At 37.9% G+C, this 14662-nt stretch overlaps 1 protein-coding gene across 4 annotated transcripts in view; it reads left to right on the top strand.

The window, feature by feature from the left end:
• The window catches only part of LOC121975142, a 54766-nt gene that overhangs the window by 25032 nt on the left and 15072 nt on the right, over positions 1 to 14662 (top strand). For 2 of the 4 annotated variants that reach the window (XM_042526599.1, XM_042526613.1), the window contains exon 8: positions 3798 to 3858. The exons of the other annotated variants lie outside the window; for them this stretch is intronic. In XM_042526599.1, the coding sequence (XP_042382533.1) occupies positions 3798 to 3827 (30 nt within the window). In that variant the 3' untranslated portion in view covers positions 3828 to 3858. Of the gene's footprint in view, positions 1 to 3797; positions 3859 to 14662 lie in introns of those variants that run through there. 4 annotated transcript variants of the gene reach the window in all.

The raw sequence follows: 14662 nt of genomic DNA, 5'->3' as shown, positions 1-14662 counted from the left end.
ATTTGAGCAATTAACAATGTCTGTGCCACAAATTTATCCTAAACCCAATTGGATAGGAAACTGACCATTTTGGTTAACTTGTTTGTTTTCCGATTGTACGCTCGAGTGATTTTTTTATAGGGTGACCTCCAAAAAGCCTTCTTTTAATTTTTATAGGCTTCTATGTATATTTTGAGTCGTTCACTATTGACTTCAAAATTTCCTGCCAATTGCTGGGCTGCCAACTATGAGTCCGAGTGGATGATTATTCAAGTTGCTCCCACATACTTTGTTGCTTGGAGTCCGACCAATAGAGCTTCGTATTCAACTTCATTATCAGATGTCTTGAGGTTTAGCTAGACGAACAATTGCATCACATCTTCTTTGGGGATAATAATAAGACTCTCACCCCACTTCCTTGCCGAGTCGAGGACCCATCCATATATATCTTCCAAGCACCTTCTGACTCTTGATTATGAACTTCTATTAGAAAGTCAGCTAAAGCTTGGGCTTTAATGGTTGTGCAAGGCTAGTATTGTATGTCATACTCGCCTAACTCCATTGTCCACTTGATTAGCCCCCTTGAAACTTCTGAGTTGATCAGTACTCTACCTAAGGTACTGAGGTGAGGACAATAACTGGGTGAGAGAGGAAATAAAGTCTCAATCGGTGGGTGGTAAGGACTAACCCATAGATTAGTTTTTCGAGAGCTGCCACTCAGCGCCTTTTAATAAATGACTTAGAAAGTACACTAGCTTCTGCACATTGTTCTCCTCCTTAACCAATATTGATCCCACGGTTTCGTGTGTTGCGGATAAGTAGAATCATAACGACTCTCCGAGCTCAAATTTAGAGAGGGAGGAGAGCCTTCCAAAGTATTCTTTTAGCTCAGCAAAGGCTTTGTTACAGTCTTCATTCCATTGGAATTTGGCCACTCAACGGTGTACTTTGAAGAAAGACAGCGTCTGATCAATTGACCGGGATATGAATATGGACAACGCAATAATCTAACCAACTAGCCTTTCGGCTTCCTTGAGATTCTACGATGCAGCCATATTTTTTAGTGCTTGGACTTTTTCGGGATTGACCTTAATTCCCCACTTAGTAACTATGTATCCGAGGAAATGCCCTCGCTGGCTCTGAACAAGCATTTGCTTGGATTTAGCTTAAGCTCACACTCCTGTAGAGTGTCGAAAGTTTCTTCAATGTCCGTAATTAAATCAGTCGATCGGATAGATTTTATGAGAATGTTATCCACATATACTTCAATGTTCCTTCTGATTTACTGTTTGAAGATTTTGTCCATGAACCTTTGATAAGTCACTCCTGCATTTTTTAGTTTGAACGATATAACATTATAACAAAATGTGTCATCGGTAGTGATGAAGGTAACCTTTTTTTGGTCTTCTCGAGCGAGCGAAATTTGATGATATCTTTGGTAGGCATCTAGCATGCAAATTAGCTCACTCCCAACAGTGGAATCAACCATCAAATCAATGTGATGGAGTGGATAGCAGTCTTTAGGATATGCTTTGTTAAGGTCCTGGAAGTCGATGCAGACCCGTCACTTATTATTAGGCTTAGCAACAAGTACCACATTGGCCAACCAAGTCAGGAATTGCACTTCCCGAACGTGCCATGCCTCAAACGATTTGCTAACCTCTGCTTGGATGATCTGATTTTGGTCCGCACTGAAATCCCTCTTTCTCTGCTTCACTAGTCGAGTGTCAAGAGGTATGCGGAGCTTGTGTTTCGTCAAAGATAGGGAGATGTCTTTACACTCTTATGATGACCAAGCAAAAATGTCCTTATTATTGGATTGCGGTGGCCGGCTAGAAGGGGGGTTGAATAGCCCTGTAAAAACAAAACACAACTCTTCTCAAACTTTCAACAGAACACTTGCATAAAATAAAAGCAATAAATTAAAACAGAAAAGAGGAGGCACAAGATGTTTACTTGGTTATAACCGGAGAGGTTGTTAATCCAAAGAAAGTGTCGCACTAGTATCTCCTTCGGGCGGAGAGACCTCTTACAGCAATGACGTACAAGAAATAGAAGCTCAACTCTAAAGGAAAGCGTACAAGTGTTGGAATGCTAATGCTTGAGATTATATGAAGCTTCTGGACCAACGTTGTATTTATAGTCTTGGTTGTGGCGCCTGGAAGGGGTTCAGGCGCTTGGGAGGGGATAAAATTTTATCCCCTTCGTAATGGATCGTGTTTGACGCGATCCTGGTCAAAAGTCAACTCCGGGCGCTCGGGCCACTAAAGTCAACTAAGTTGACTTTTGGTCCGGGCCTTCTGCTCCGGTGCTGCTCACCTCGGTCCGGGTCTTCCGCTCCGGCTCCGCTTGCTTGGGTGATTTCAGCCAATCGAAATAAGGCTCACCGGAACCCAATTTCAGCCTTCTCGAGCAACCTTCCGCTCCGGCTTCTTGTCCCTCGGAAACGCCGCGTGTCTCCTTCTCGTCCGCCCGCGTACTCTTCCGCAGCACCTCGTACCTCAGACACACCGAGCATGTCGGCTCCCTCCCGTGCCGTCCTTCTCGCTAGCAGCGTCTTTTGCTCGACACTTTGTGCTCCCAAGCTCCTGCACACTTAAGCACAAGGTTAAAAACACGACAAAACCTAACTTAACTTGTTGATCACACTAAAATAACCTTGGGGTTCCAACAATCTTCCCCTTTTTGATGTGAGCACCCCAAGTTAAGGTAGGGTAAATAGACATAAAAAGAAATAACTAATATTGCAATAAAGTGCAAAAAAAGATAGAGAAATTATAGAAAAAAAATTGGTCTACCTCCCCCTAGACTTATACTTTTTCTTTTCCCCCTTTGATCACATAAAAAAATGGGGTTTCAAGACAAAATTTAAGGGTTAAGACTTAGAAAGTTTTGAAAATTATTTCAATGATTTTACTTTTAAAAATTTGCAAGAATTTTCAATAATTTATGAGTAAAAAGAAATTTAAGCAAAAATAATTTTTGAGAATTTTGTTAAGTAAAAATTTTACGCAAGAAAATTTTTCTAAGTATAAAAACGATTTTTGAAAGATTTCCAAAAAAAATGTTTGAAATTTTTTTTTAAGCATTATTAAATTTCAATCTTAATGCTTTATCAGAAAATTAATTAAACATTTTATTTCAATATTTTGGCTTCCAGGCAGTGGCGAGGCACTAGGCCTTCTTGGTTATTGGAGCAACAACTACTTTCTTAGACAAAGCCTTATAAAGAAATTTAATATCTAATTTTCTCGCTGAAAGCTCTAAATCTAATTAATAGTTCAATTGAAACAGGACTTTGGAACCCAATATAGGTTCCAGCCTACCAGATTAACTTAAAATTTTTTAGAGACAACTTTTTGAAATATTCCTAATTTGTCCCTTGTGGTATCTAAAATACCAATTTAGATTATTAAATTTTCTAACATTTGTATTAGATGAGCATGCATGGTTTTTCAAATTATTTACTTGTATTTTTAAATTATCATTTTCTAATTTTAATTTGTTTAGCTCTTCTAAAGGGCAAGATTTAGCTAGTATTACTTTTAAATTTTTAATTTCTTTTTCTAACTTACAACAATCCTTAGTTAACAATTTAATAAACTTAAATAGTTTATCGGGAGATTTGTAGTGTTGTTTTGAAAGAATAAGAGATTTCTTTAGCATGGATCCATATTTTCAGAATTTTGAAGGTGGAATGGAGAGTTATCAGTGTTTTCAACCTGAGTATCAGTTTTACCCAAATTTGGATCAACAAAATAGGTATGAGTCATTTTCAAATGGTTTTAATGTAATTAGGTGGATATTTCATGTTTCAGGTACGAAAGTGCACAAGGACCATTTATTGAGCCATATCCTACCTACCAGAGTTCATATGGATTTCAAGAAGTTTCAACAAATTTTATCCCACAACCTTTTCAACAAAACGAACCTCAGATGGATGAATCAACATGGAAACTCAGGGAGATGATGCAACAAATGATCGAACATCAAGAGCAACAATTTTCAAGGATACAGAACATACAGATTCAATTAGATCAGATTACATCATCCATCAATCAAGCACAAAACTCCAGTGGAGAGATGGAAAGTAGCGATTATGTCAGGCCTGACCCTACTTCCATTAATTCACATGATTTTTCTAGTATTTTTTGTGATGATTATGTGATTATGCAAATTTCTGATCCTACTGATGTTGTTGTTGAAGATGTTGCTAGTGATTCAGGTTCTGAACATGTTTTTGAAGATGATTTAAGTGTAGGGGAGTGCTTACTGGAAGCATTACCTCAAGAATCACCAAGAGTTGAAGATGTAAGTGTAGGGACTAGTGCTATGGAGCCAAGTACCCAAGAATCACTACATGAGGATGAACCATCACCAGAACCACAGTTTGAGTCATATCATGATGAAAAGGAGGTAACAATCACCACTCCAGGTACCTTTCAACATGAAAAGGTGAGTTTTTCTTATGATTTATCAGAAAATTTCATTGAGGTACCAATTGTTGACTTTATTAGATGTGATTAATTTCTTGATACATATTTTACCCACACTAATATTCTCCTATCTTCTTTTTACCTCACATGCGTGTGGGAGACGTTTTCTTTGATTGATGTTGTAGGAGAACATAAGCTTCCGGAGTGGATGCTTGAACTGAACCGCCTTCGTCCTCCAGAAAAAGCTTTGAAAGGAAAAATGAAGAATAAAAAGGATTTGAGTGGAACCAAAAGTACTCCACTACCGGCATGGATTATTCTTCTCAATCTTCTTCGACCACCGGAATGAAGGGGAGTTGGTTCTAATTTAGCTTTCTTTTGCATTTTTAAATTCATGCTTTGTGTTTAGTTTTTTCTCTAATAAATTCTTTATACGTTCTTTAGTTCCATACTTTGCATTTTACTTTCATACTTTGCATTTTGTTAGTACATAGCATTTTCAATTTGAATAAAAGTCTTCATGGGAATTTTCTAAGTAATACTTTTAAGATGGTAAAAGTCTCTTAAATTTGATCAACAATTTTAGGTCATGTGACATGATTGGATGCTTTTCTCACATGATATTGGTTAATTTGGTGGTGGATTCTATATTGATTAATTGAGCTTGTTTGCATATAAAAATACCTAGAGAGGACCACTTTAAGCCTAAACATTATTTTATTTTGTGTGGCATGCACTCATAGCAATTAAAACTCTAGAACTTGCTTTGCTTCTTTTCAAAGTCACAATAGCATATGTGTGCATGGAAATTGAGGGTTTAGTCAATTTTGTTCCCATTCATACTTTCTAATTCCTTTCCTTATTATTTTCTTTAAACATTTCCCTCTTGCATTTTATCCTTTTATTACCTTTGGTTGCTCTATTTCATTGGGAGTTTTGTTTGAATTCTTGATGAGTTTGATTGATTTAATGGACAAGAGATTAAATGTGGGGGAGGTGTTAGTTTTGATTGAATTCTTTTGTTTGGAGGAGGAAGTGAAATTTTGAACTGTGAACAGCTTGGAATTCTGGAAATCGGCAGAATGGAAATATGCATGATTTATGTGCAGAATTGAAGTGCAAAGCTGAAAATTGAGGTGCAAGTTGTATCAGATTTGTATCAATAATTGGAATGCAATAGCCAAATGAGGAAAGCTTAATTGAAATTGAAGAACAAGCTAGAAACAAATGGTATACTACCTTTCATGGCACAAGTGAGATAAGTGATATGAATGCTGAAATTCTATCTAGATACAAAGGTGTCGGAACAGTGGGCATTTGTAGCTACTGAAGATTAGAATTCGGAATTCAATTGGTGGGTATCATTTCACTAGTAAAGCACTTGGAAATGACATCATTTAATCTGGGAATAAGGAAGAAAGGGTTAGTACTTGATACAAAAATAGTGAAGATGAAGAATATGGAAGACAGTCACTGGAAACATGATCTGTGCAGGTTTCTGTGATGGAGTTTCTTATATGATCTTTATGGATGCAAATGTATCATTCTACTCATGAAACACTTCAAGATGATATCATAACTATCAAAAGAGTGAAGAGAGATAAAGAAGCTCTTGCAAATGGTGTTTGGTTGCTTGTCATGTATTTACAAACCTGCTGGACAGGATTTAGAAGTGTCAAGTTTCTGAAATTCTGAGTCGCAGTAATTCAGAATTGATATCAAGGAAGACTATTTCTTGTAATTGAAGGAAAGCTACCCAATTCTGTACAAACAGTGAAGAAACAGAGATAAAATTCAGAAATATGGTAAGAAGGTTTGGAAATGCTGAAATATTGACTTACATTTGGAGTGGCTGATTAAGAGCATTGCTACAGCTTTTTGTAGTAATCCTCAACTGAGATAGGAGAGTTGAAGCAAGAGAGTAGTTGCTTTGCTAAATTCTGCAGAAATCTACAAATATTCATGATTCGAGCAGAAATTCCTAGAAATACAGATTTCTGAAACGAAGATGCTGGATGAAGAAGTAGCCCTGAAGAGGAAATCAATTATCAGAGTCAATATCAGATTTGAAGGAATTGAAATTCAACTTTATATGGATTCTGTTCTAAAGGAAACTCTTTGTGAAATTGGAATCTCCATGATGCAAACTTAACTACCTTAACTATTAATTTCTGAACTTGAATCTAGGAAGCTACATCAATTCTTGTTGCTGAGAGTCAGAAGGAAGATACAAAAACTACTGAAATGCAGAAAACATAATGTAAATGCTGTGCTTATAACTTCCATGCAGTAGCAATGTGCATTTTTTAACTCTTACAACCTTTCAATTGTGATACAGTTTCACATCAGCAACTGAAATTGTGATGAATTAAGCTTAATTTACAGCGGATTTCCAATTCTGAAATTGGAATTCAGACTTGTGCAGTGCTGTTAAAAACATCAAGAATGAGAGAGATGTTCAAATGATACAAGGAGATGCAAATCTTTCCAAAGCTGAATGAAGCAGTTAGAGCTGAATTCTAACTAAATTTTCCATGTTTCATGCAAAATTCCCTCAATGAAGAGTATCAAATTTTTGAAACTGCTACTCAAGTGCAGAAATTGAGGAGTTGCTGAATTTAAGTTCTAAATGTTGTTGTTAAATCTGGATATCAAAATTCAGAAACTCCATTTGTAAACAAATAATGCAGAAATAGTGAGTATCAGAATTTCAGAGATGAAGAAGAACAAGTGGAATTCACAACCATTGGAAAGGAGAATTGCTGTAATGACAGAATTGAAGTGCAGAATTTATGAAGTGCAGATTTTGCAGGAATAGGGCAGTTTTGTGCCAAATTGGGAAATGGACTGAAGCATGTAGAGTTGCTGAAACCTATAAACTTCTCATTCATGTATTGTAAAGGGTTCTTAAGAGACAAGATGAAGGAGAATTAAAAATTTCTTGTGGCTAAACATGATAGATTGATACAAAGTTCAGCACTAAGACAAACTGAAATCAGAGCATCCTGCTTTGGGGAAACAGAACAGTCTTGTGCCAAGGAGAAATCTGCTGGTTAATGTCAAACTTTCTGGTTATGCGAATCTGAAATGAATGGAACTTAAATTTTAGAATGCTGTAACTTTAGAATGCTGAAATGGAAATCTGGAAAACTGAATGTTTGGAGGGCTGCTGATTGGAATCAATGAAATTTATTTTGAAGCTGCAGATTGAAGCAATAATTCATAGATTCCAGCATGATGCTGAATTCCAGAAGAAGTGCTGAAATTGCAGAATTTATATGGCTGAATTTATGGGTCTGTGAGGCTTAGCTGGTTAAAGAACAACAGTTTAGAAGTAGAGTAAGTTAAGAATGGTGTTTCTAACAGCAACTAGGAGGAGAAGCATAGTGTTCATGATCAGAAATGCAAGACGGGAATTATGATTGTTGTGCAGATATGCAGAATGTTAAAATGCAGAAATATGAGTGTGTGTTGGATAACAGAATTTTAAGCTGCTGGAATTTAAAATGCAGAGTGTCAAATGATATTCTTTGCTAAGTTGGAATGTTCATAACTTAAGCTGGAGCTACTTAGTTTCTTGAATTCTGATACTTAAGTCCAAGATTCTAACGGTGGACAAATTCTGCAGCTAAAAAGGAGTAAACAGTGGTTAAAATGTGTTGAGGTTTTTGATACATGATATGTTTTATTGTCCGAGACGGGCATTGTTTTAAGTGTGGGGGAGGGAGCTATTTTCCATTAGCTAATGTGAGTTTGTGATGTCAATTTGCAGAATTTGAAGTGGAAAAACAGTGAAAGATTTTTGAAAAATGGCACAAGAAAAGAGAGTATCAAGTGGAAGATTCTTTGTTGGTCATCAAATTGAAGGGGAGGTTAGCTTGGTCTTTTGAATTGGTTAAAATAAATGGTATTCATCTCTTTTTACATCAAAATGATCAACTCATCAAGTAAATTCCTTCCAATACTCTCATTCTCTCATTTTCTTCATTGAATACTTTTCTTTTGCCATTTCATCCACTTTCATTGTTCTTCTCGCTTCCATTTCAATTCTTATTAATAAATCCTTTTGATTCATGTATGTTATGCTTTATAGTGGTGGAGAAGTAGAATATAAGCAAGCTTATGGTAGTGAAATGTTGTGAGTTGCATTGAGTGAGCTCCACTTATACACATGCTTGAGTGTGAGAGATAGATTAGGTAAATCCCTTGTGAGATTGTAACTTGCTTAATTTTTCAATTGGATTGAAACTACCATACCTACTGATTATTGTTGGATTGTATTCATGATTGTTTGTGATCTTAAGATGATCTTAGTTAAATTCTTTTTACCATTTTTAGGTATTGTTAGGGAATTTTCTATGGAGATGATTTTTAGTTTTCTTTACTTTCACGGGACGTTCAAGAGTAAGTGTGGGGGAATTTGATAACCATGATTTTACTATACTATTCTCATTCATATAATCATGGTTTGATGTAGTTTTCATATATAGAACCCATATTTACATTACATTTTTTATACATTGTATCAATTTATGACTAAATTACAAATTATGTTATTATGGCTTAATTTGATGCTAATATTTGATCCTTATTTTGTAGGCATCAAAAGGGTCATGGACCCGATCAGATCAGGCTGCATTTGGGCTCAAATCAAGGGCTAATCAAGTCGATCAAGCCTCGGAGCATTATAGGCCGTTCATCCAAGATTGAGCAGATCTGAGCCATCCGTCGAAGATATGGCCGATCCAACTTAATGGGGAGCAGATCTGAGCTATTTATAAAGATCCAGAAGTTTTGATCCAGATCTGAGTTCATCCAGCCATTGATCCAGCTGGATTAATCTGGACCGTTCATTGAAGACTGGTCGGATCTGGACCATCCAGTGATGATCTGATCGATCCGACCTACAGGAGAGTAAATCCAGACCCTAGATCAATATCAGTACCTTCAGATCATATTTTGGATGACTTTTCACTGTTGATTTAGCCCGGAACCATCTCAGCCGTCCGATCAGATCCAGATCTGATTTAAATCTGAGAAGCTACAGTGCAGAAGACGGGCTCAGCTTCGTGATTTCCGCTACAGTGTCATCGTCTTCTTCCTTGCGGCGGCCGAGTTCCCATTCCACGTTCCAGATCCGAGAGCTTGGTTTCTTCACCCGGCGATCTTGAGCTCTGCTTCATCTTCCGGTGATCAGAGAGCTTGAAGGAGGTCTCCCGATTGCGATTTGGGATCTTTTTCATCGTCGCATACCCGGTTGAGGAGGTCTCCTGATCGGCGTTATTCGCTTCCACCAGAGCTTGAAGAGAGGTTTCTCAGATGCTTCTGGACGTTTTCCGATTACCATGCCGCAGCAAACCTGGGTCAATTTGGCCGGTTGATCTGGTTTGCAACTTCACAGATCCTGAGCTCTTTTCTTCGGCTGGTGAGGTTATCAGAGAAATGTGAGCAGAAGGGAGGTTTCCAAGATGCTGTGATCATCACCTGGTAATAGCTGGAAGCTCAGAAATTGGTTGTTGAATGCTTAAGGAGGTTTCCGAGAGCATTTCTGTTGTTTCACAGCAGATTGGAGAAGTTGAGTTCGGGGTTTGGTTTGTGGAATGCTTAGGTTTAGTTTTTATTATCTTTGTCTTAGATTCGTTCTTGAACTCGCTCAAATCTGATGATCTGATTTCGTAGATCTGCAATTTAGTTTTGATTTCTTAGCTTAATCATCTTATTCCTTTGAATTCCCGAAACCAATCTTTTGTTTCAGTTACTGAATTGGTTGCAATCTGTTTTCAGTATACACATTTACATTCTTAGTTGAATTAAGTCCATTTCTACATCAAAATCATTTTATCTCAACCTTTGATCTTTGTGCTGAGATTGAATTTAATTATGGAACACTTTACTTGATGAATGGATTGTTTACCTCTGTCCAATGATGTTGTGAATGAATTTTGAATTTAATTGATAAATTGAATTGTGATCTTGAATTAGATGTTGATTCAGTTCTTATGAGAGAGTCTGAGCTTTTGAGTTTATTGGTCATTGAGATGAAGAGTTGAAGAGAAGTAATGGATACATTTGATTAAATGAAGCATTCACGTTCGAATTTAATTGTTGTTACTAGATGAAATTGAAGTGAATCATGTTAGATGAGCTTATCCTCTCTTGTCTCTGTTCTTGATTTAATTAGATAAATTTAATTTGAATTGTGAGTTAAATGGAAGTGCTAAGTTGAATTTATTGACGTAAGAATTTGATTGGAACCAATTCCAGAATGCACACACATATTAGTTATCCTTGGAAAAATACGACTTGGGACTCCTTACTACACGCATTTTCTTTAGCTTAAATGGGTTCCAACATTTGTTAATTTGATAAGCCTATTTGTGACATTCAAAATTCGGCTTACCAGTGCGTCCGAAGGATGAGACAGTTGCGGAAGAGTACTACGGTGGACGAGAAGAACGTGTGCGACGTTCGAGGGACGAGAAGCCGGACGGAAGCCTGCTCGAGGAGAAGACCGGAAATTGGGTTCGGGTGAGCCCTATTTCGGTTGGCCGGAATCACCCAAAAGAACGAGACTTCGGAAGACGAAGCAAAGAAGCAACCAAGCTGGAAAAGCTGCCAGCCAGCTTGGAGGCGCCTCAAACCCGGCAGAAGTGAACGTTGAGCTGTTTGGATAAAGTTTTATCCCCTCTCTGGTTGGAGGCTCCTTGGACCTTGTTGGAGGCGTCTTGGACCCTCGGGATAAACTTTCCAAGAGCTATATAAAGGCCCCTGGAGCTAGGAAAGAAATTACAACTCAAGCAATCAATTCTGTAGTCCGTCCTAGCAACTAGTGAGCGTTTTAAGTGTAAAAAAGGCTTCTCCGCCTTCAGCAAAGGAGATCTTTTACTGCGCTTTTCTTACTGCCCTGGATTAACAACCATCTTGGTTGTAACCAGGTTAAATTTCTGTCTCCTTTTATTTCTGCTCTTAATTCTATTATAGTTGCTTTTTTTTAGTTGAAAGATCCGAGGAGGGTATCGTCTTAATTTTTTAGAAGCAATTCACTCCCCTCTTGCCGGCCTCTGCTGCACCTACAATTGGTATCAGAGCCAGGCCGCCTCAGAAGGACTAACCACTGACTGAAGCACAACGATCAAGATGATGGCTGGAGCAAATATTCATCCCCCGAAGTTCGACGGAGATTTCGCTACGTGGAAACGCCGGATAGAGGTATTCTTTAAAACCGACTTCGATATTTTACTAACTATGAAATATGGTTTTGAAGTTCCGAAAGACAAAGAAGATCATCAGTGGAGCAAGAAGGAGCAGACTGAGTTTGTTGCCAACGGAAAGGCATAATTCCACCTGCTGAGCGTGCTGCCACCATAAGAGGTAAGTCGAGTCGGAAGCTACTCCTCCGCGAAAGACCTCTGGGAAAAATTCCTGGAGCTTCACGAAGGTACCTTGGAAGCTAAGCTAGTGAGGCGCGACATCCTCCGGACCCAGTTAACGAACCTCCGGATGAACCAAGGCGAGAATGTAGCGCAACTCCAAGCAAGGATCAAAGAGCTTATCACGCAACTAACTAATCTTGAAGAAGAAGTAACTAACCAGGACTCGATCCGATACGCGCTCAACGCCTTCCCGAGAACTCAAGAATGGGCGTCCTTAGTAGATGCGTACTACATCTCTAAGGACTTCGAGGTAAGTACTCTAGAAATTCTACTTTCAACTTTTGAACTTCACGAATCTCGAATTGCAGAGCCCATTGGAGTAGAAAAGACAAGTCAGAACATTGCTTTGAAGGCAAGAACAAACGGTTCTGACTCCAAAGCCTCGATTGACGAAAACGAGGATGCATTAATGGTAAGACGATTTAATAAGTTTTTTAAATCTAACAAATTTAGATCGCAGAAGCATGAGCGAAAAAGGAGAATAGTTCGTTGCTACAACTGCAATGAAGAAGGGCACATAAAGGAGGATTGCCCGAAATTAAAAAGCAAGCAGAAAGAAAAGGTCAAGTACAAGAAGCCAGAATCCTCCAAGCACAAGAACCTGAAGGTCACTTGGTCAGATTCGTCATCTTTCGAATCAGACATCGAAGCCTTCTCGGGGTTAGCGCTAATGGCTAACCATTAGATAAAAGAAGAGTCAAGTTCAGAGATGAGTATAGATGAAGGGGGAGGAACATCATCAGCAGAAAGCGACGATGAAGGGGGAGCGTCACCAAGCCAGGTAAGTCAGGTACGCAATCTAACCCTGACTCAGTCTTTTCGCTTTATTAAGTCTCTTTCTAAAGACCTATTCAAATTAGAAAAAGAAAATGCTGAATTGAAATTAGCAAAAGCATGTCCACTTGAGATGTACGATAATCTAAAATCAGAAAATGATAATCTAAAATTAGAAATTAAAAATTTAAAAACTGATGCATGCTTAAATAGATTTCCAAAATCAAAAGTTAGAATTTATGAAAAATTGAATTGGTATATTAGAAATCATCAGGGTCAACTTAGAAGAGTGCCTAAGAACTATGTACCCCCAAAATTTTTAAATAACCCTGTAGGAAGGAACCTCTATTGGGTTCCGAAATCTGTGCTAAATTAATTTATTTAATTAAAAGCTTACAGTAAGAAAATTAAACTTTGAATTTCTTTATAGAAGCTTTGTCTAAGGAAGTGGTTGTTGCTCCAATAACCAAGAAGGCCTAGTGTCTCGCCACGACCTGGAAGCCGAAATACCGAAATAAAAATATTTAATTAACTTTATAATAAAAACATTAAAATTAGAATTAAATAATGCTTTGAAAAGTTTTTAAACATTTCCTTAGAAATTCATTTTTATGTCTCTTGAAAGCTTCACTTAGAATTTTTTTTAATTCTAAAAATCAATTTTTTTACTTAGGAATTATTTTGAAAAAAAAAAATCACTTTAGTTAGAATTCTTTTGTCATTTAGAAATTTTACTTTTTTTAAAAAAAAATCCAAAAATTTCAACTTACTTAGAAATCTTTTTGAAATTCTTCTTTTTGAAAATTCTATAAATTCAGCTTAGTTAGATATTTTTTCATCTTAAATTAGAAATTTTTCTAACTTAAAAATTTATGCTAAAATTTTTTCTATTACCCCGTTTTTGCTGTGATCAAAGGTAGAGAGAAAGGTACAAGTTTAGAAAAGTACATGTTTAGGGGGAGAGAATTTTTTAAAATTAAAAATATTTTTTTGGTTAACTCTTAATTTAGTAGTTGCAATTTTATTTATTGCAAACTGATGCTTAATATGTTAGTTTAGTAATTTTCTTTTAAAATTACTTTTCTGTCTATTTTTATCCTAACTTGAACTTGGGTTGATGCACATAAAAAAGGGGGAGATTGTTGGCCCCGTGGGTATTTTGATGTGATCAACCAAGTTGGTTAGGTCCTGTTTTGTGTTTGATCCCTGTGTCTGAGTGTGCAGGAGCTTAGGAGCGCAGGAAGTCGCAGCTAGCGAGAAGGACGGCACGAGAAGGGAGCCGATGGGCTCGGTGTGTCCGAAGGATGAGACAGCTGCGGAAGAGTACTCCGGTGGACGAGAAGAACGTGTGTGGCGTTCGAGGGACGAGAAGCCGGACGGAAGCCTGCTCGAGGAGAAGGTCGGAAATTGGGTTCGGGTGAGCCTTATTTCGGTTGGCCGGAATCACCCAAAAGAATGAGACTTCGGAAGACGAAGCAAAGAAGCAACCAAGCTGGAAAAGCTGCCAGCCAGCTTGGAGACGCCTCCATCAGGCTTGGAGGCGCCTCCATCTTGAGGGCGCCTTCAACCCCTGTTGAAGGCGCCTCGGACCCGGCAGAAGTGAACGTTGAGCTGTTTGGATAAAGTTTTATCCCCTCTCTCATTGGAGGCGCCTTGGACCTTGTTGGAGGCACCTTGGACCCTCGGGATAGACTTTCCAAGAGCTATATAAAGGCCCCTGGAGCTAGGAAAGAAACTACAACTCAAGCAATCAATTCTGTAGTCCTTCCTAGCAACTAGTGAGCGTTTTAAGTGTGTAAAAGACTTCTCCGCCTTCAGCAAAGAAGATCTTCTACTGCACTTTTCTTACTGTCCTGGATTAACAACCATCTTGGTTATAACCAAGTTAAATTTCTGTCTCCTTTTATTTCTGCTCTTAATTCTATTATAGTTGCTTTATTTTTAAGTTGAAAGATCTGAGGAGGGTACCGTCTTAATTTTTCAGAAGCAATTCACCCCCCCCCCTCTTGCCAGCCTCTGCTGTACCTATTGGTGCAACCT

This window comes from Zingiber officinale, chromosome 1B (assembly GCF_018446385.1).
Source record: "Zingiber officinale cultivar Zhangliang chromosome 1B, Zo_v1.1, whole genome shotgun sequence".
NCBI lineage: Eukaryota > Viridiplantae > Streptophyta > Magnoliopsida > Zingiberales > Zingiberaceae > Zingiber > Zingiber officinale.
This window is presented reverse-complemented; position numbering and strand designations above follow the sequence as displayed.